Below are 22,680 nucleotides of genomic sequence, written 5' to 3'. Positions count from 1 at the left end.
CAGGCTTCAGCAGTACGTGAACCATGAACTTCCAGATGTTCAAGCTGGTTTTAGAAAAGGCAGAGGAACCAGAGATCAAATTGCCAACATCCGCTGGATCATGGAAAAAGCAAGAGAGTTCCAGAAAAACATCTATTTCTGCTTTATTGACTATGCCAAAGCCTTTGACTGTGTGGATCACAATCAACTGTGGAAAATTCTGAAAGAGATGGGAATACCAGACCACCTGATCTCTTCTTGAGAAACCTATATGCAGGTCAGGAAGCAACAGTTAGAACTGGACATGGAACAGCAGACTGGTTCCAAATAGGAAAAGGAATACGTCAAGGCTGTATATTGTCACCCTGCTTATTTAACTTCTATGCAGAGTACATCATGAGAAACGCTGGACTGGAAGAAACACAAGCTGGAATCAAGATTGCCAGGAGAAATATCAATAACCTCAGATATGCAGATGACACCACCCTTATGGCAGAAAGTGAAGAGGAACTAAAAAGCCTCTTGATGAAAGTGAAAGAGGAGAGTGAAAAAGTTGGCTTAAAGCTCAACATTCAGAAAACGAAGAGCATGGCATCCGGTCCCATCACTTCATGGGAAATAGATGGGGAAACAGTGGAAACAGTGGCAGACTTTATTTTGGGGGGCTCCAAAGTCACTGCAGATGGTGATTGCAGCCATGAAATTAAAAGACGCTTATTCCTTGGAAGAAAAGTTATGACCAACCTAGACAGCATATTCAAAAGCAGAGACGTTACTTTGCCGACTAAGGTCCGTCTAGTCAAGGCTATGGTTTTTCCTGTGGTCATGTATGGATGTGAGAGTTGGACTGTGAAGAAGCCTGAGCACCAACGAATTGATGCTTTTGAACTGTGGTGTTGGAGAAGACCCTTGAGAGTCCCTTGGACTGCAAGGAGATCCAACCAGTCCATTCTAAAGGAGATCAACCCTGGAATTTCTTTGGAAGGAATGACGCTAAAGCTGAAACTCCAGTACTTTAGCCACCTCATGCGAAGAGTGACTCATTGGAAAAGACTCTGATGCTGGGAGGGATTGGGGGCAGGAGGAGAAGGGGACGACCGAGAATGAGATGGCTGGATGGCATCACGGACTTGATACACGTGAGTCTGAGTGAACTCCGGGAGATGGTGATGGACAGGGAGGCCTGGCGTGCTGCGATTCATGGGGTCAGAAAGAGTCGGACACGACTGAGTGACTGAACTGAACTGAACTGAACTCAGTTAGGGTTCTCAGAGAAGCAAATGTTAAGGCAGCATTAGATGCATAAAAGATTTGTTGCCAAATCTCCTGTAAGGGAAAAGTGTGTGGAGAGCTGGAGAGTATCAGGTGGTGGTGCAGATTTGACTCCTGGGTAGGAAAGAGGGAATCAACGAAGGAGCGCTGGCTGAGAAGAATCTCAGACTGCAGTGCAGCCCTTAGAAAAGTGGCCAGGCCAGTGGGAACTCCTTGAGCCCAAGCCAACCCAAGGCTTTGTTAGTCTGCTCTAGCTGTGCTGATGCCCCGGTTAGCATGGTGGCTACAGTGGGGACCACTACTTTATTCAGCCTATAGTCAAGACTCCGTTTTTGGAAGGACGAGAATTGCTGCCCCACTGAGGGGCACTGTCCGTCCTCTTAAGAATCTGGCTGCCTCTGTAGTCAATTGGTTTCTGATCTGAAAATAGGGTCAGATATAGGAACAGAGCAAGAGGTCATGAGTTTTTTTGTTTTTTTGAAATTACTATCTTTAACCTCCTGCTTCTCTATTTCTCTCTCTTTCTGATTGTAGATATTAAGCAGTACCTTTGTTGTCTGCCCGTCTCTTCTACCCCTGGGAATGCCATGTTTATACAGTATATTAATTTGACTATTGCAGAATCTTTTGGGGAGGTTTTATTGTCTAATTTTCTCTAATTGAAATGAAGACTTCATGGGAATAGGGAATTGAAAGGTACCTTTATATGACAGTTCCTATACTTTTGTATACATTATTCTTATAATCCTTACTATATATCTCCAAAGTCAGAGAAATAGGAGGAAATTATATTCAATCTAGGCCTGTATTTTGGGGGTTCCCTGGTGGCTCAGAGGGTAAAGAATCTGCATGCAATGCAGGAGACCCGAGTTCGATTCCTGGGTGAGGAAGATCCCCTGGAGAAGGGAATGGCTGCCCACTCTAGTATTCTTGCCTAGAGAATCCCATGGACATAGGAGTCTGGCGGGCTACAGTCCATGGGGTTGAGAGAGTCGGACACGCCTGAACAACTAAGCAGACGTGCATGCACGCACCAGTCTATACGTATTCTGTTGTTTACTCTTGGCATTTAAAAGAATCCTGGAACATTTTTAATACTGGTATAGCAAGTAACCCTAACGTGTGATTAAAAATTTAGAAGTGATTGGAATTGCTTGATTATCAGTTCAGTCACTCAGTTGTGTCTGACTCTTTGCGACCCCGTGGACTGCAGCACACCAGGCCTCCCTGTCCATCACTAACTCCTGGAGCTTGCTCAAACTCATGTCCATTGTGTCGGTGATGTCATCCAACCATCTCATCCTCTGTCATCCCCTTCACCTCCTGCCCTCAATCTTTCCCAGTCTTTCCTTGGGTCTTTTCTTTTTCTTTTTACCATCTTAATTATTTTTAATGTACAGTTCAGTGGTATCAAATACATTCATATTATTGTCCGACCATCACCACCTTTCATCTCCAGAACTCTTTTTCTTTTGTAAAACTGAAACTCTACCCATTAAACAATATTCCCCAACTCCTCTGTTTTCCCAGCCCCCCTGGCAACTCGCCTTATGCTTTCTGTGTCTATTTGACTGTTTTCTGAGCCTCATATAAGAAGTTTCATGCAGTATTTGTCTTTTTGTGATTGGCTTATTTCATACAGAGCTCTTTTGGAAAAGGTCTGAGATCCCTGTCCCTGGACGTTTGGGACATGGCCACTTTCCCTTCCTGTATTTGCAGGCCCACCAGTTTATGACAAATTCTCTAGCCAGGTTCCAACGGCAGCCAGGCTTCAGTAAGATTGGGGAAGGGGATACTCTGTGTTACAGTTTTTAACCCAAGTGGCAGTGTCTGGTTCCTCAGATTTCACCTTTTTTGGCTTCTCTCCATTTTCCTTCACTCTCCACATAAACAAGGACTTGGGGGATGGGGTGGGTGGTGTGTGAGCCGTGGCCCCCAAAAAAGATTTTATTCTTGGTTTGATTTGAGGGACAAAAGAAATGTTTCTGAGCATAAAATTGAGCTCTGAGAAAGGCTGCTGAAAGAATGCTTATTGCTTTTAAACTCTGTTTTAAAGGCGATACAACATATTTTCACAGTTTTTGTTTATCAAGCAATTTCAAGGTAAAGAGATACCATTTTGAGATTCAACCAAGGTGGCATGAGTCCTGCTACTGATCTTAAGCCTAGAATGATTACTCATCCTCTCTGAATCTATTCCCTTATCTATGAAATGAAAAATGTACCTACTTGGCAAGGATTTACATGAGGAATAAAAATAGTCTATGTAATGCACCTAGCACAGTGCTTGGAACACAGCAGGTTCACAATACCGTGATTATTGGCCAACACTTACTGATTGTTAGTCTCCTTTCTAAGGACTTGACCTGAACTTTCTCATTTTATCTTTACAATAACCCTATGAGGTAGGTAGTGTTATTGATCCTCCTTTTTCCTGACTGTTAGATAGCTAATAAGTGGTAGAGCTAGAATTCACACTTGAGCAGTCTGACACCAGACTGTGGGACTAACCATTTTGCTTCCCTGCCTCTATTGCAAATGTTTTTTATCCTTGATCAAGGAATTAATGTACTAGGCTTTGGTGCTCAGAAATTAAGAAGTAGGAGCACATGTTAAATTGACTGACCGTCATATGCAGGCACTAGGCTAGGCATTTCAAAAAGACTTTCCCATTTTAGTTACTATTTAATCACTGTTTTTATAACATCTAAGGATTCGTGAAATTTTCTAGAACCCTACAGATAGAAGCTGCTTTATTTTGTATTAAAATAGTGCAGCTCTAGTTTACCAGGATTTTTTAATTACAGATCTCCTTCTGGAAGGTAGGTTATCACATTGTTATTTATGGAAGAAACACTAATGAGATGCTAGGTTGACAGATGATACAAGATATGTGGTACCTTTGCTTCAGTTCAGTTCACTTCAGTCACTCAGTTGTGTCTGACTCTTTGCGATCCCATGGACTGCAGCCCGCCAGGCTTCCCTGTCCATCAGCAGTTCCCAGTTCAGTTCAGTTCAGTTCAGTCACTCAGTCAGGTCTGACTCTTTGCGACCCCATGAACCGCAGCATGCCAGGCCTCCCTGTCCATCACCAACTCCCGGAGTCTACCCGAACCCATGTCCAACGAGTCAGTGATGTCATCCAACCATCTCATCCTCTGTCATCTCCTGCTCTTCCTGCCCTCAGTCTTTCCCAGCATCAGGGTCTTTTCCAATCAGTCAGCTCTTTGCATCAGGTGGCTAAAGTATTGGAGTTTCAGCCTCAACATTAGTCCTTCCAATGAACACCCAGGACTGATCTCCATTAGAATGGACTGGTTGGGTCTCCTTGCAGTCCAAGAGACTCTCAAGAATCTTCTCCAATACTACAGTTCAAAAGCATCAATTCTTCGGTGCTCAGCTTTCTTTATAGTCCAACTCTCACATCCATACATGACTACTGGAAAAACCATAGCCCTGACTAGACAGACCTTTGTTGGCAATGTCTCTGCTTTTTAATATGCTGTCTAGGTTGGTCATAACTTTCCTTCCAAGGAGTAAGCGTCTTTTAATTTCATGGCTTCAATCACCATCTGCAGTGATTTTGGAGCCCAGAAAAATAAAGTCAGCCACTGTTTCCACTGTTTCCCCATCTATCTGCCATGAAGTGATGGGACTGGATGCCATGATCTTTGTTTTCTGAATGTTGAGCTTTAAGCCAGCTTTTTCACTTTCCTCTTTCACTTTCATCAAGAGGCTCTTTAGTTCTTCACTTCTACCATAAGGGTGGTGTCATCTACATATCTGAGGTTATTGATATTTCTCCTGGCAATCTTTAGATTCCAGCTCTGCTTCATCCAGCCCAACATTTCTCATGATGTACTCTGCATATAAGTTAAATAAGCAGGGTGACAATATACAGCCTTGACATACCCCTTTTCCTATTTGGAACCAGTCTGTTGTTCCATGTCCAGTTCTAACTGTTGCTTCCTGACCTGCATACAGATTTCTCAAGAGGCAGGTCAGTTGGTCTGGTATTCCCATCTCTTTCAGAATTTTCCACAGTTTATGGTGATCCACACAGTCAAAGGCTTTGGCATAGTCAATAAAGCAGAAATAGATGTTTTTCTGGAACTCCCTTGCTTTTTCGATGATCCAGTGGATGTTGGCAATTTGATCTCTGGTTCCTCTGCCTTTTCTAAAACCAGTTTGAACATCTGGAAGTTCACGGTTCACGTATTGCTCCCAGATCCTACTCAAACTCATGTCCATAGCGTTCGTGATGCCATCCAACCATCTCATCCTCTGTTGCCCCCATCTTCTCCCATCTTCAGTCTTTCCCAGCATCAGGGTCTTTTCAAATGACTCAGTTCTTCACATCAGCTGGCCAAAGTTTTGGAGCTTCAGCTTTAGCATTAATCCTTCCAGTGAGTATTCAGGACTGATATCCTTTAGGATTGACTGGTTTGATCTCCTTGCAGTCCAGGGCACTCTCAATAACCTCCTCCAACACCACAGTTCAAAAGCATCAATTCTTTGGCACTCAACTTTCTTTATGGTCCAACTCTCACATCCATACATGACTATTGGAAAAACCAGAGCTTTGACTAGATGGACCTTTGTTGGCAAAGTAAAGTCTCTGCTTTTTATATGCTGTAAAGGTTGGTCATAGCTTTTCTTCCAAGGAGCAAGCGTTTTTTTAATTTCATGGCTGCAGTCACTATCTACAGTGATTTTGGAGCCCAAGAAAATAAATTCTCTCACTGTTTTCCTATTTATTTGCCATGAAGTGATGGGAGCAGATTCCATGATCTTAGTTTTTTGAATGTTGAGTTTTAAGCCAGCTTTTTCATTCTCCTGTTTCATTTCATCAAGAGGCTCTTTAGCTCCTCTTTGCTTTCTGCCATAAGGGTGGTGTCATCTGCATATCTGAGGTTATTGATATTTCTCCTGGCAGTCTTGATTCCAGCTTGTGTTTCTTCCAGTCCAGCATTTTGCATGATGTACTCTCAGTTCAGTTCAGTTCAGTTGCTCAGTCGTGTCTGACTCTTTGCGACACCATGAATTGCAGCACACCAGGCCTCCCTGTCCATCACCAACTCCTGGAGTTCACTCAAACTCACGTCCATCGAGTTGGTGATGCCATCCAGCCATCTCATCCTCTGTCGTCCCCTTCTCCTCCTACCCCCAATCCTTCCCAGCATCAGAGTCTTTTCCAATGAGTCAACTCTTCACATGAGGTGGCCAAAGTATTGGAGTTTCAGCTTTAGCATCAGTCCTTCCAAAGAACACCCAGGACTGATCTCCTTCAGAATGGACTGGTTGGATCTCCTTGCAGTCCAAGGGGCTCTCAAGAGTCTTCTCCAACACTACAGTTCAAAAGCATCAGTTCTTTGGTGCTCAGCTTTCTTCACAGTCCAACTTTCACATCCATACATGACCACAGGAAAAACCATAGCCTTGACTAGACAGACCTTTGTTGGCAAAGTAATGTCTCTGCTTTTGAATATGCTATCTAGGTTGGTCATAACTTTTCTTCCAAGGAGTAAGCGTCTTTTAATTTCATGGCTGCAGTCACCATCTTCAGTGATTTTGGAGCCCAGAAAAATAAAAGTCATCCAGTTTCCACTGTTTCCCCTTCTATTTGCCATGAAGTGATGGGACCAGATGCTGTGATCTTAGTTTTCTGAATGTTGAGCTTAAGCCAACTTTTTCACTGTCCTCTTTCACTTTCATCAAGATTAAATAAGCAAGGTAACAATATACAGCCTTGACATACTCCTTTTCCCAATTTGGAACCAGTCCATTGTTCCATGTCCAGTTCTAACTGTTGTTTCTTGACCTGCATACAGATTTCTCAGGAGGCAGGTAAGGTGGTCTGGTATTCTCATCTCTTGAAGAATTTTCCAGTTTGTTGTGATCCACATAGTCAAAGGCTTTAGTGTAGTCAATGAAGCAGAAGTATATGTTCTTCTGGAATTCTCTTGCTTTTTCTATGTTCCAGTGGATGTTGACAATTTAATCTCTGCTTCCTCTGCCTTTTCTAAATCTAGCTTGAACATCTGGAAGTTCTCGGTTCATGTACTGTTGAATCCTAGCTTGGAGGATTTTGAGCATTACTTTGCTAACGTGTGAGATGAGTGTAATTGTGCAGTAGTTTGAGCATTCTTTGGCATTGCCTTTCTTTGGGATTGGAATGAAAACTGACCTTTTCCAGTCTTGTGGCCACTACTGAGTTTTCCAAATTTGCTGGCATATTGAGCGCAGCACTTTAACAGCATCCTCTTTTAGGATTTGAAATAGCTCAACTGGAATTCTATTACCTCCACTAGCTTTGTTTGTGGTGATGCTTCCTAAGGCCCACTTGACTTCACACTCCAGCTATTTTATGCTTGATTATAACTAAGCTTAAAAATAGATTCTCAATGAATCTGTTGAATCCCCTATCTATTTAGGGGGACCTAGGGGTAGATTTGATTGGAGAAGGAAATGGCAACCCAGTCCAGTGTTCTTGCCTGGAGAATCCCAGGGACGGGGAAACCTGGTGGGCTGCCATCTATGGGGTCTCACAGAGTCGGACACGACTGAAGTGACTTAGCAGCTTAGCAGCAGGGGTAGATTTGAGAGGACAGTTAGATGTTAGTATGCCTAGTTTGTTAAATAGCCTAGCATTTGTCTAATCTTGCTCTCAGAGTTTGATTTTTGGTAGTATCAACTTTCTGAGAGGAGGTGCCCACTACAGAGTGAATAAATGTGTGCTGTGGACACAAGGCAGGGAGATAGTAGGTTAAATGCAACTCAGTCTCTTTGGGAGTTGGAGGAAAAGGGTAAGAGTGAAAGGAAGATGTGTAGGGCATGTTATTTGCAAGATTAATAAACTATTTAATATGGAAGAGAAAAATTAAGCCTGTTGACCACGGTCGAACTAAAATGTAGTAAGCTGAAATTTTAGGTCAGGTTGACTTGGCTCTAGGACCAGTTTTCTTTCTACTGAATTTTCCCCAGTTTTCAGCCTAGCAATTTATTTAAATTCTCTCATTTAAGATAGTTTATTCCACTGTTTTTATTAATTACAAAGCATGTTTTGATGCTTTTCAGGGCTGTCTTTCCTCTTGCATTGATAGATACATATTAGAGTGATAGAAAGTTATTGGAATCTGCTGGATGTAAACTCATGGTTTACATGGTTTACTCTATGGCTACCACCATAGAGTGTTTGGATTATTTAGAAATTACAGAAAATGGTATATTTTTGAGACTTTGAGGAAGACGTCATATTTTTCTTTGAGAATTTGACAGTCTCTGTTAGAGAGGAAAAACTTGGATTAGTATAGCCAAAGAAGGCAGGACGAGAACTCACAAGGAGATGTTAGAAGGAGGGGAGCCTTGGATCCAGTTTAAGAAAGGTGTTACCGTTAGAGCCCCCCAGACAAATGCACTAATGTTGCTTGTGTCGCAGTGAGTTCCTCACTGCTGGAGGCTCTGTGCCCAGCTGCTCAGAAAGGGTGACTTTACCAGTTGGAAGTTTGTAGGGAGGGCCTTTAAAACGAGGTTTTTGTGCTTGCATTTCCCATCTCTGTGAGTGTTTGAAACTTGATGTTCTCCAAGTCTAACATAAGGCACTTCTAAGAATAGGAAGCGTATATAAAGGAGCTAACAATCTCAACTTCCTTAAAGAATGATGTACTTTGCCTGTGATGATTGTAAAAGGTGTTAAAGGAGAAGTTGTAGCTTTAGATTTCCCATATTATGCCAGAAGTGTTTTTCAATCACATTGACTTTGTTTTCAAAATGTGGGTGTATTTTTCATTGCAGATTGTCCATATATTGATGTTTTATACAAATTTAAGATCTCTGGTTATCCAGTTTATTTCATGGAATAAAACTTTTGTTATTGGTTAAAGTGAAGTAAATGGGTATTTTAAAAGCCTTTTGAATTTTTTTCCGGAATAAAAAAAACTATATTCAGGTAAATTAAGATTTTACATATAGCTATTATATATCATTTCTATATGATGAAATAAAATATTCCTGCTACAACTGTTCTTGTCTGGATTCAGAAGAGATGTTAACACTTTGCTTGTCTTTGCAAACAGGTTCATCCTAAATTCCTCTCTAAACAGGGTGGCAGAGGTTGGGATGTTTAGATAGCATCACTGAATCAATGGACATGAACTTGAGCAAACTCTGGGAGATAGTGGAGGACAGAGAAGCCTGGCATGCTATAGTCCATGGGGTCTCTGAGTTGGACATACTTAGTGACTGAAAAAAGTGAAGTTAATAATTGAAGAGCAGATTTGATATAAAAATCTCAATCAAAATGAAACTGCCTGCTTGCTCTTGGGTTCTTGCTGAAGTTTATATGATATGGCTACTATGGGTTCTGTACCTTTTAATATTCTGTATCCCACCTGATTGGTATATTATATGTGCATATTCAGTCGCTTCAGTTATGTCTGACTCTTTGCAACCCTATCGACTGTAACTTGCCAGGCTCTTGTGTCCATAGGATTTCCCAGGCAAGAATACTGGGGTAGGTTGTCATTTCCTACTCCAGGAGATCTTCCTGACCCAGTGATCGAACCCATCACTTGCATGCAAGATCAAACCCATCACTTGCATGCAAGATTGAACCTGTCTCTTGCATCTCCTGCATTGGCAGGCAGATTCCTTAGCACTGTGCCAACTGGTAAGCTGTTAACAGTAGCCAAGTCTCTGGTCACCTACCTGTCTTACTAGTCTTTTATAGTCCAGGAAAAATATTTCTGTTTGCTCTTCCTATATCTAGAGTTACATTATTACAATCATTGATCCCATATAGAACTACACATCTGACTAAATGCTTCAAGTTGCTTAATCATCGTTATTTTTGCCAGAGGCCCAGTCACACATTTGGTGATACAAGAAATGACAGTTTTGCAAAAGAGGTGATATATAAACAATACGGTTAGCAGTATTAGTAAGGTCATAAGTAAGAATTTAAGTCAAGAACTTCCATTAGGTACAGGTACTTAAGGTACTTAATTCTCTGTGCTTAGTTTTCTAATCTGTAAAATGCAGATAATCTTGCAGAGTAATTGAGAACACCATAGGCAAAAGATAGTGAAGGATATAGTAAGCACTGAGTAAGGTTAGCTGTCATCATTATCAACAGCCTTATCCTACGCGTGCACTAAAGATGGTTCAAGACTTACAGCCATGTGCACAGTGTCTGACATATACTAGGAAGGCGATGATATTTTTGCATTAATAATATATTAGTAATTTTTATTTATATTTATTCATTCAGATAACTATAGGAAATGGTCCCTAAAACTTTAAGTATAAGAAGAAGAACTAAGTGTGGGGCTAATCTTGTGTTGCTCAGAGCTTGCTGAGGCAATCTGAAAAATACCTCCTACTACTTGAACTTTAACCTTGTCTCTTCCTTTCTCTTATTAAACCAAAAGGATGTTTTAAAAGCCCTTTGAATTTTTCCAGAATTTAAGAAAAAAACTATATTCAGGTGAAATTATAGCTGTTATGTATCATTTTCTGGATGATAAAATAAAATATTCTTGCCACAAAACTGTTCTTATTGGGATTCAGATGAGAAGTTAGCACTTTACTTGTCTTTTCAAACAGGTTCATCCGAAATTCCACTATAAACAAGCTCATGACCCAGGCACAGATACTTCTTGCGTGACTTTTTCCTATGATGGTACTGTCCTTGCTTCTCGTGGAGGTAGGTTAAAAGCTTTCTTCTTGATGTGTTTCTATATGTAAAATGATCATATTTAGCACTAACAAATATCACACTAATAGCACTTAGTAAAGCTAGCTGTGCTTTTGTTAATGGCCTTTGCCAGTCTAGTTTTTTTCATTACAATGCATTTTCAGTATGGCAATATTATTTTATTGGAAATTACCAAGTAAAATTTAGAAAATATGTACTTTTTTGCCCCAGTTTCGATTTTACCTCCAAATTTCATCAGTGTTTGGAACCTCTGAGGATGACCTCTGCTTCTACATTATGGAATTTTGTAGATGATATTCTATCTTTTTTCTATATTATTTTATAGTTCTGGGTCTTGTATTTCAAACTCTTCTATTTGCCGACCATTGATTTTTTTTTTTCAGTTTAAACACTAACTCAATTTAGTTAATAAAAAGTTGTATATCTGGATGTTATTTTTTAAATAGTTATGTAATCCTCTGTGATTGTATTGTATTGACAAGTTGACTTATCCACACTCACATGGTTGAGTGTAGGTTGTTTCTAACTTTTTGCTAAATCTTTCTCAAATGAATAAGTGGTATACAAGGAAATAAGAGAAGAGTAAGGGTAGCTTATGAACAAACCGTTAGGGGGAAGTGTGGGGTGTGCCTGAGAATCTTCTAGTAGGCCTAGTTTTGGGGAGAGGAAAGAATCAGGCTTCAGGAGGTTGGAGCCATGTTATAGATGGCCTTAAATATCACATAAAGGATTCAGTCTTTATTCCATAGACCAAATGAATCTAGCAATGTTATATTTATTCTCTCACATAGTTTATTCACATCATTCATTTTCACTTAACTACTGTATGTTGAGTAACCACTCTGAGCTAAGCATTATGCTAGGTGCTTGGTATAAACTGTGGACATCACAACGGAGTTCCTTTCCTGAAAGAAGAAAAGACCCTGGTGCTGGGAAAGATTGAAGGCGGGAGGAGAATGGGACGACAGAGGATGAGATGGTTGGATGGCATCACCGACTCAATGGACATGAGTTTGAGTAAACTCTGGGAGTTGGTGATGGACAGGGAGGCCTGGCGTGCTGCTGTCCATGGGGTCGCAAAGGTCTGGACATGACTGAGCGACTGAACTGATCTGATAGGGTTTAGTGAAAGTGAGGAAGACAGACGTAGCATGGCTTTCCCCTTAGTTTAACTGGTCCGTGTTCCTTTACTTTTGGGGAGTCCATTCCAATTCTTTCTTCCCGGGAAGCCTTATATATTTTACCCTCACGTAATTTTAAAAATCAGAGCACATGCACATGTATTTTCTATTTATGGTACACATGGCAAAATGGATATGCATAAAAATATATATTTTGGCTCGGCAATTCTAACCAATTTTTGTTTTGTTTTAAAAAACTTTTTATTTTGTGTTGGAATATAACCGATTAGCAATGTTGTAATAGTTTCAGGTGGGTAACAAAGGGACTCAACCATACATGTACATGTATCCATTCTCCCCCAAACTCCCCACCCATCCAGGCTGCCACATAACATTCATCACAGTTCCCTGTGCTATACAGTAGGATCTTGTTGTCTAACCTGCTATCTGAGTCCTCAGATGACTCTTACTTAATACTATATACTGTATTCCTTGTGGGTTTCCCAGGTGGCATTAGTGGTAAAGAACCCACCTGCCAGTGTAGGAGTCATAAGTGACGTGGGTTGGATCCCTGGGCCAGGAAGATCCCCTGGAGGAGGGCATGGCAACCCATTCTAGTATTCTTGCCTAGAGAATCCCATGGATAGGAAGCCTGGGGGACTATGGTCCATAGGGTCACAAAGAGTCGGACACGACTGAAGTAGCTTAGCACATATGCACACACTATACTCTTTACTTACAAGCAGTGATTTTTAGCCCAAGAGTATATCTGAATCTCCAGGAGGGCTTTTAAAATGGCAAGTGCACTACTTGAAAATTCTGACAGTCACTCATTCTTACATCTCTAGAGTGGTACATCCAAATCTCCTGGGTAGAGTGGAGAGAAACAAGGGGAATAAGAGAGGAGCATACTTTAAAAATTCTTCCTGTAGCGTTTGAAATAGGTCAGCCCTACCCAGTTGGCTATTACTGCCTTAGAAGTATGAGATTAATTCCATTTCAGTCAAAGACATTTTAGTGATAATTTTTCCTTTCCCCTTCCATCCTGTACTAGCTATTGGGTAACATGTCATCAGCAGAACATGTCTGCTGTAGTCCATCATTTTCTTTCCTGGATGTATAGAATATGCCAGATGGACATTTCTCTGTTCAGCAAAGTCCCCAGGGTGTTGTGAGGTGCTCCTGCTAGCTCCAGAACCTGCCAGGCTAGCTAAACTGTTTAATACAGATTAATGTTTTCTTTTTGTTTGAGGATTGTGAGGATGGGTAACCTTTTTCTAAAAAGGCTGAAAGCAAAAACATGGATGTTACCAAGTTCTTCCAGTATAAGTAGGTCTCTAATCCAGCCAGTTGTGGATTAGTGCACCTGCCAAAAGTTGGATTTTGGAGGCAGGGTCGCAGGAGAGAGAATGGGGATTTTTATTGAGCTCTCCACTCACCTCACTTGCATCTGATACTAATTCCTTATTGGACCGCAGGGATTGAGGCAGGTCTCAGCTTTGGACACTGGGGAGCAAGAACAGCAAAGGTATTACTTATAAGAGCTCTGGCTTTCATTATGGACAGGAATTAGTTAGTAGCCTTATAGAAATATTTCAAAAGTGATTCTTTAAAGAACATTCATTATACTTTAAATGGCTTGGAAAAGCTGTACTCCCCAGCAAGGTGAAGAATGAGAGGCACAAATTGAGTTACCCTGCAGGGAATGGAATCACGTGGCTCACCCTCATTAATGTTAATGGATATTTTCATCCACACACAAGTGGGAAAAAGAATCTGTTGTGAATTGCACTATTTTCAGTCCTGATGGTTGTTAAATTAATATCTTCTTAAGAAGTCAAGTTTTGCACAAATACACCACAGGGAAACTACCATCTGCTCTGCAGACAGTCACTCTTTAGAGATTCTCCAGGGTTCCTGCTAGCCTACAGATGCTACATCAATCTGGAAAGTAACTTCTAGGAGGCTAGTTCATTATCCTGTACCTTTGTACTGTTCTCAGGCTCCCCAGTTAAACAGTAAAACATGTTATGTGCATCTGCTTCCTTCTTCCTTCCCTCCTGCCTCTTCCCTTTCTCTCTCCCTCCCTCCCTTCCTCCCTCACCTCCTCTCACCCGTCCTATTCTTAAAGTTATATACTAAGTTTAGCAAATTCTAAACATGGAACTGGTTTGTTTTTTTTTTTTTTTGCAAAATTTATTTTCTGTCTTTTTTTTTCTCATTCCTCTATCAGGTGATGATACATTAAAATTATGGGACATCCGACAGTTTAATAAGCCACTCTTTTCTGCCTCGGGTCTTCCCACAATGTTCCCAATGTAAGTAGCATATTTTTAATATTTGATAAGCACAGGAGAATTGTAAAGGAACTTCATGTTAATTTATAGTATATGTCTTAGATCATCTAGAAAAGGGACTAGAGAGTGATTGAAATAGGTTTTTGAAAGATGCATTTTATTTTTCCTTTCATTTTGTATGTTCTTCAGAATATAAGATTTTATTTTTGAAGTTGAAATGATGTATGTTCATGTGTTTGTGTGTATGAATATATACATTGTGTACACACTTAGGGTCTTGAGATAGTAAAAACATTTTCAAGGATTGTTCTTTTGATAGTGTATAAATGACAGAGTAGGCCTGTTTTTATTTTAAAATTTGAATCCTCATACCATTAAACATTCAAAAAACTAAAATCATGGCATCTGGTCCCATCACTTCATGGCAAATAGATGGGGGAAAAGTGGAAATAGTAACAGATTTTATTTTCTTGGGCTCCAAAATCACTGCAGACAATGACTGCAGCCATGAAATTAAAAATTGCTTGCTCCTTGGAAGAAAAACTATGACAGACCTAGACAGCATATTAAAAAGCAGAGATATCACTTTGCTGACAAAGGTCCATCTAGTCAAAGCTGTGGTTTTTCCAGTAGTCATATATGGATGTAAGAGTTGGACCATAAAGAAGGCTGAGCACCAAAGAATTGATGCTTTTGAACTGTGGTGCTGGAGAAGACTCTTGAGAGTCCCTTGGACTGCAAGGAGATCAAGCCAGTCAAACCTAAAGGAAGTCAACCCTGAATATTCATTAGAAAGACTGATGCTGAAGATGAAGCTCCAATATTTTGGCCACCTGATGTGAAGAGCTGATTCATTGGAAAAGACCCTGATGCTGGGAAAGATTGAGGTCAAGAAGAGAAGTGGGTGACAGAGGACAAGATGGTTGGATGGCATCACCGACTCGATGGACAGGAGTCTGAGCAAACGCTGGGAGATAGTGAAGGACAGGGAAACCTAGCGTGCTGCAGGCCATGGGATCTCAAATAACCAGACATGACTTAGTGACTGATCAACAACAGCCATGAAAGCAATTTTTCATAGTTACTGAACCTTTTATATTATGTCCTCAATTTTTCTTATCATCATTCCAATCAATAATTTGGTAAACTTCACTTATTCAGACTGTCTTGCTCTGGGTAGGTGAACACTATAATCTCCATTCTGCTAAGTTGATAACTGAAGCTTTAAAGATTTTTCTGCAAGCAGCTGAGGTTGGGATTTGATCTCTAAGTCCCACAGTTGGTGCCTAAGCAAAATTTTCTATTTTGGTTGAAATAAAATTTCACCTCTGTATTAAATGATGACCAGCAAGGAGAGCACAATGGTAATGGAAGCAGCAAATGGAGGAAGCTGTATAATATCAGAGCACTAACTCCAACATGGCCTGTGGCCCACGGTGTTTATCTGTTAAAACAAACAGATGGACAAACAAATGTGAATTTATAGCCAATGTGAATGTTTTGAGCCTAGTGCCTGCCACAAGTAATGCTAACTGCATAATGTCTTTGGCTCATGTCTTAGGTTATTCACAGTCAGATGGCTGGACCTCTCATCCTCAAGAGCTGTTGAATCATAGCCATCAGTTAGGTTCCAGCGGTGCAGGCTGCTCCTCATTGCTCGGTGCTTGACTTGACAAAACTCAAATTATCTGAGAGGTAGTGCTAATGAAAATAGTTCTCAAACTGGTCAAAATCATTACCACTTAGACATTAGTCATACACTGTCTATTTGTGTATAGACAGGATCAATGTCAATATTGAGTTTTTTCCCACCCTCTGTTTACAGTAAAAGATACTATAATATTTAGAAATTAGAGCACATATTCTGGAGTCAGACTAATCGAACTCCAGCTGCACCACTTACTTTTGTGATCTTGGACAAGATTCATTTCACTTCTTTCCGCCTCAGTTTCCTCATCAGTAAAATGGGGAAATTAATGTAAGTGCCTGATGTATTATAAACCCTGTATAAGAGTTGTCTCTTTTTACAATGATGTTGATTATGTTTTATTTAACTCATTACTGCTGCTTTGTTGTGGGGTCATAAACCTAACCTTATAAACTCTTGTTGTCTGTAGGACTGACTGCTGTTTCAGTCCAGATGATAAACTCATAGTCACTGGGACATCTGTTCAAAGAGGATGTGGCAGCGGCAAGCTTGTCTTCTTCGAGCGCAGGACTTTCCAAAGGGTGTATGAAATAGACATCACAGATGCGGTATGTACTTTCTTTCCTCCCAGCCTTGAGAAGGAAGTGAAGCTTGCCTACTAGCCATCTTTGGTTTTGGTTTTGAAACAGAACATAAGCTCTTGCCCTTCCAGTGTGTGGTAGCTGCTTTTTTTTCTCCAATACAGGAATTATTAGTAAGTACATTGCAGAGTGGCTTACCTACACTTTACCGCCTGCTGACCCAGTATTTCCTGTGGGCACACACCATCGTCAGAAGTTCAGCTGGGCCTGGGATGCTTACCCTCTCTACCAACCAGTTTCAGGAGAGGAGAGGCAGATCACCATGTAGCATACAGAAAGCAGCGTCCCACAGTGTGTGTGTTTATAAGGATTCAGGGATTATGGACAGAGTGAAAAGTTACACCCTCAGAGTGTGACGAAGCATATCATTATTTGAAATCTTTGTCAGAATTTTCCTTGTCAGAGTTGTCATTGAGGTAAGGTGCGGCTTCTACTGAGTTTAATTTCTGTTTCATTATTGGAAGTTTAAAGCATTTCAGATTTAGCTACCAAATCCCCACCCCCTTAGGTTTTCTTTACATATGTATGTAAGTAGGAAAACACCACCATGTGAGCATGCAGGCATTCATTCATTCATTGATATCTAGAGAGTGGAGCCGTATGTAATACAGTAATAGTGAAGATTCCCAGAAGAAAATCTGAGCTCCTTTAAAGTCTTTTAAGGTATGTAGTATTATTTAGGTGGGAAGGCAAATCATTGTTGTTTTTTGAGTACAAAACAGGCCAGTTAATGTCTGTGCAGATTTTCCTTGGCTCACTATCAGATCCTTTTTGTAATATCCTGTCTTAAGCATTGCTCTTCTGTAGGTTTCTCCAGTTATTTCAGCTCTTTGTAAACAATTGAGACATACCATGTACTTACATGATTCAGACCATCAGACCACTGTTTTTAAATCACCAGCAAAAAATTCCTGTCTCTAATATTCTAGTATTACTATGGAGTCTTAAATTGTAGGCCCTAAATTTGAAGCCATGGTATAGTTAGTTAGAGCCAGTGAACTGACAATGAGACTAATTCTAGATGAGTACCTAAGATTTATAGATTCTAATCTCATGACATAATTTGAAATATGCCAGCACAAATAATACTTTGTTGGGGTGCATCCTGAAGGCAACTGAAACACTGGAATCAAAGAAAAACACTCTTTTTTAAAAAGCTTTTATTTATTTATTTTAATTGGAGGCTAATTACTTTACAATGTTGTAATGGTTTTTGCCATACATTGACATGAATCAGCCATGGGTGTACATGTGTCCCCCATCCTGAACCCCCTTCCCACCTCCCTCCCCATCTCATCCCTCAGGGTCGTCCCAGTGCACCGGCCCTGAGCGCTTTGTCTCATGCATCGAACCTGGACTTAAATTAAGTCTTAATTTAATTAAGTCTTAAACTTTAATCTCAAAATATGAAATTATTATGATTGGTCACTCCAGAAATAAGATGTTTTTTTTTTTAATGGCTCTCGATGACTATGCCTCTCAATATTATTCATGGGGTTATATTTTTTAAATAAAATTTAAATGTAAATAAATTAAGGGATATAGAAGTATGATTGTACTTTTAAAGACATGTGGATTGGATGTCTTAAGTTTACAGATCATGCTGTTTGTTGTGTTGCTCTGAATTGCTTTTCTAGCTAGATCTTTTTCTCCGTACCAGTTGCCACCACTTCACCTATTATGTATTTGATTTTTGTCTGTCTGCTTTCACCAAGATGTAAGCCCATGAGGGCAGAAACTTTATCTGTTTTGTTCACTGCAGAACCCCAATGCTTAGAACAGTGCCTAGCGCACAGATGGCGCTGGTTTATTGAATGAATGAATGGTATACTTGGGAAGTGCAAGTAATGCATGTTGTAGACCACAGGTGTGTCTTTGAGGAGTAAGGCAGGAGAGAAATATCTGGAGATGGAAAGGTAAACTGACCTTGTATACCATGATAAGAAAGTGACTTTATCTTACGGCCTTTTTTTTTTTTAAAGCAAAGGAATAACACATTCAGGACCAGGTTTTAGAAGTTAATTTTTATTGAAGTGTGAAAGTGAGATTTCCAAGATATAGTATTTATTTATAGTAATTTAGGAGACTGGGTCAATCAATGTTCCCTATGATTTAAAAAAAAAAAGGTTTTAGAAGAAAGACACTGAGTCTGTTGGTGATATGTTGAATTTAAAGCACCTTTAGGATGTCTGGGTGGAGATGTTCAGTTGACAGATGAGTAGATAACTTTGGTGCTTTAGAAGAAAAAAAGCACAGTTTGGGGGAGAAGTATTTATGGTTCACAGCTGAAATGTTGGTGGCTGATTAGTTCGATCACAGAAAAGGGCATAAAGGTTAGAGGAGATGAGCCCTGGGAAACCAGAGCATTTTAGGGATGAGCAAGTGAAAAGAAACAAACAGAAGAGTGAGTTCATTAAAGGAAATAGAATTTACCATATATTGAATTATCTTCAGAAAGTCAGATAACAGATTTTGAGATCCATTTTAATAGATGGATGAAGAGAGCGCTTCAAATAGGGACAACACCATACACATTAAAGTGGCCTTTTAAATTATTGATTTAGGATTTGTCTGGGGTTTTTTTTTTTTTTTTTTTTTCGGTTGTTAACATCAGACAGCATTGTTTTCTGTTTATATTGTAAAATGGTCTGCTAAAGGGATTTTAAACTGCCCCTTTGATCTTTTTTCTCAAGTTTTACATCTTCTTGGAATGTAAGAAGATAAACAGATTCATTCTTTGGGATGGATAAAGAGGCTGGACACTGTGCTAGAGGGACCAAAACCCACCTCTTTTATTTAATTGTATTTTTGTCATTAAAAACCAGATATGGATACCATGATGTTGAGGGGGTGAAATGAATTGGGAAATTGAGATCGACATGTAACACTACCATGTATAAAATAGATAACTGGTGACAACCTGCTGTATAGCTCTAACTCTCCTCGGTGCTCTGTGGTGACTGAAATTGGAAGGAAATCCAAAAAAGAGAGTATATATGTATACAGATAGCTGATTCACTTTGCTGTACAGCAGAAACTAACATAACATTGTAAAGCAACTATATTCCAATAAAAATTAATTTAATAAATAAAAACCTGGTTCTCAAATCCCTGTTGTAGGAAATGTCAATGTGACTGTTAAGGAACAAAAAGACCAGAATTGTCATTTCTTTGGAAATGCCACACACTGGTAAAATAAGGTACTTATTACTCTGTTGGATTTTAATTTAAATAGAAGACAGCATCTCATATTCTTAACGTCAGCATTTAGTTGTTTGCTTTTTTGACCTGGCACAGGCAGTGGATGTGTTAGAGCTGTCCTGAAGCCATTTACTTCAGTGAAGTATGATTTTCTCACAGTCTTTTTAAAAAATAAATAAATCCCTACATAGTTATATACTGGAATGCCAAGCTCACAACGTATATAGGGAACCAAACACTGTTTTCAGTTAGAGAATGTTAATCTGTATAATTAATTTCCTAATAACTACAAACTGTCCTGTAATCTTAACAGTAAATATCTTTTAAAAATATAACAATTATATTTTCCATATTTATGTTCGAAACAAATTTTTAAAAAATATTTTAGTTACACACTGCATTGTCATATTTTTTGAAAATTTTTCTTCCTCTGTTCAGTGTAGAGAATCTCAAAACTCTTCAACTAGCAGATGACAAATGTCTGATATTTACTAATTTTACTCTGTGATGTTTGTAGACATTTTACAGTTCTGCTGAAATTATTTTTAGATGTTTCCTTTGTAGTCTAATTTTGTTTCTTCAAGTTAAAAACAAATGCATATCCTCATTTATCATCTAATTCTTTGTAATTTGAATAATGTGCACAGCCTCTTTTTTAAGATAAATTCCAGAATATAATTTGATCTTAAGTTTATAAGCTCGCTTTTGTGTGTGTATAAGAGGGGACCCTAGAGTTTTTATATATTGTGTAAACAGTGTTTATTACTCTATTTTATGTGGGGGAAAAGCATTGGAGAAAAGGGATGGACAAAATGTAATTTGAGATGACCTGTCTTTTTTCTTTTTTTTTTAAGTAATTACGTTTGGAAGATACATAGGAAATTTTCAGTCTTTTCAAAGTTCCAAGTATTTTGGGAAATGCTTTGAAATACATTTTAAACTATTGTTAGCTTAGTGATTTTTCATCAAACTGTACTTTGTTGCAGAATAACTAATAGGATTTCCTTTTTCCCTCATATAAATAAATCAAGGGACATGGTGTATGCAGTTGTGCTAGCATATTACCACTGACACTGTCACCCAAGCATAGTGAAATAAAGCTGGTTTGACCTGGCATCATTGAAATGGGGCCTCTTTTCCTCAGTTACTTTGGACAGTAATTTAAGAGATACTTACTTCCCTTAAGTAAGGAGGAAAAAAGAAATTTCCCACTTGATCCTGACTTTTCTTCCAGTTTATTTGTTTGCTTAAGTCGTTTTTTGAGGAACCTCAATGTCTGTGAATGCTGACCGAACAAAGTGAGGAGAAGAAAGAGAATAACTAAACCTCTATTTTTAAAACATAGCTATAGCATCTCACACAGCTGAGCTAGCATTTGGCTGCTGAACAGAAGGGAAGGTTAGAGAAACTTGATTTGGCATTTTCAACTAGACTGCCTTAGGCATTTCAAAGTTGATTGAGAATCCTAGTACCTATATAAGAAAGATTATAGTAAAGGTCTTTTAAGGAAGACAGTAATTCATTTGTGATTATTTAAAGAGTTGACTCATTGGAAAAGACCCTGATGCTGGGAGGGATTGGGGGCAGGAGGAGAAAGGGACGACAGAGGATGAGATGGCTGGATGGCATCACCGACTAGATGGACATGAGTTTGAGTGAACTCCGGGAGTTGGTTATGGACAGGGAGGCCTGGCGTGCTGCGATTCATGGGGTGGCAAAGAGTCGGACTGAGCGACTGAACTGAACTGAACTGGAAGAATATTTGATTATCTTTAGGAACATTTTTTAATCATTGAAGAGACCAGATGGCAAAGAACAAGGATTATCGTAGAGTTCTACCCTTGTTTGTTCTCTGGAATCTTTTCCTCGGAGAGATGAAATTTGGATTCTTCACACTTACTTCATGCCTACCTATCTACAGGCTATTTTCTCTACCCCTTAATTATCATGGTTGCAAAATACATGATTATTGTTAAAAGCATGTTAAGTAATAGTTTATATATTTACCAAAAGGTGGGAAAGTTTCTTATTTCACACCCATTTATCTGACTTATAAAGATAGCTTATTGCATAAGAAGGTAAGGTCCATATTGTGTGAAAAAAGAGATTGCTTTAAGAAAACAAAAATTTCCATTAAAAATACCAACTGTGTTTCCTTCTTTAATTTAGGTGAAGTTCTGAAGAGAACTTGAGTCCACATTGTTTTTCTTCACCTTGTAAGATCTGACTCTTGATATGTACATACATTCTTCCTATATACATTGCAATGAGGACGTATCAGAGTAGCCTTTTCTATATGTAATATTATTTATTTAGTTTTGGCTCTGCTGGATCTTTGTTGCTGGCAAGTGGGGAGCGGGGGCCACTCTCTGGTTGCGGTGGGTACGTGGACTTACTGCAGTGGCGTCCCCTGTTGCACAGCACAGGCTCTAGGGCGCCAGCTTCCGGAGTTGCAGCTCCCTGACTTTAGAGCACAGGCTCAGTAGTTACGGCACGTGGGCTTAGCTGCTCCATGACATGTGGGATCTTTCCAGATCAGGGATCGAACCCTTATCTCATGCATTGACAGGCAGATTCTTCACCACTGAGCCACCAGGGAAACCTCAGATTAGCTTTTTTTTATTTTGAATTTTTCTGATTATAAAAGTAGTATAACAATATAGAAGGGATCACTGAGAAAGTATCATATCTTATATTATCCACAGACTATACCAAATATGACATTTACATTAAAAAATTTTGATATCCAAAAGATTGCTATATGTGTTAATATGACATGTAACATAAAATGAAAGGATTACCACTT

General features: G+C 39.4%; 1 protein-coding gene across 1 annotated transcript in view; it reads left to right on the top strand.

Moving 5' to 3' along the window:
• WDR70 (WD repeat domain 70) overlaps nucleotides 1–22,680 on the top strand; it is a 271,973-nt gene that overhangs the window by 213,713 nt on the left and 35,580 nt on the right. Inside the window, exons 11-13 of the mRNA XM_052659024.1 lie at nucleotides 10,855–10,954; nucleotides 14,321–14,405; nucleotides 16,502–16,640. Coding sequence (XP_052514984.1) covers nucleotides 10,855–10,954; nucleotides 14,321–14,405; nucleotides 16,502–16,640 — 324 coding nt within the window. The remainder of the gene's footprint in view (nucleotides 1–10,854; nucleotides 10,955–14,320; nucleotides 14,406–16,501; nucleotides 16,641–22,680) is intronic.

The sequence above is a fragment of the Budorcas taxicolor genome, chromosome 20 (genome assembly GCF_023091745.1).
Source record: "Budorcas taxicolor isolate Tak-1 chromosome 20, Takin1.1, whole genome shotgun sequence".
NCBI lineage: Eukaryota > Metazoa > Chordata > Mammalia > Artiodactyla > Bovidae > Budorcas > Budorcas taxicolor.
Note: the sequence above shows the minus strand (reverse complement) of the source record. Positions and strands in the feature narration are given on the sequence as shown.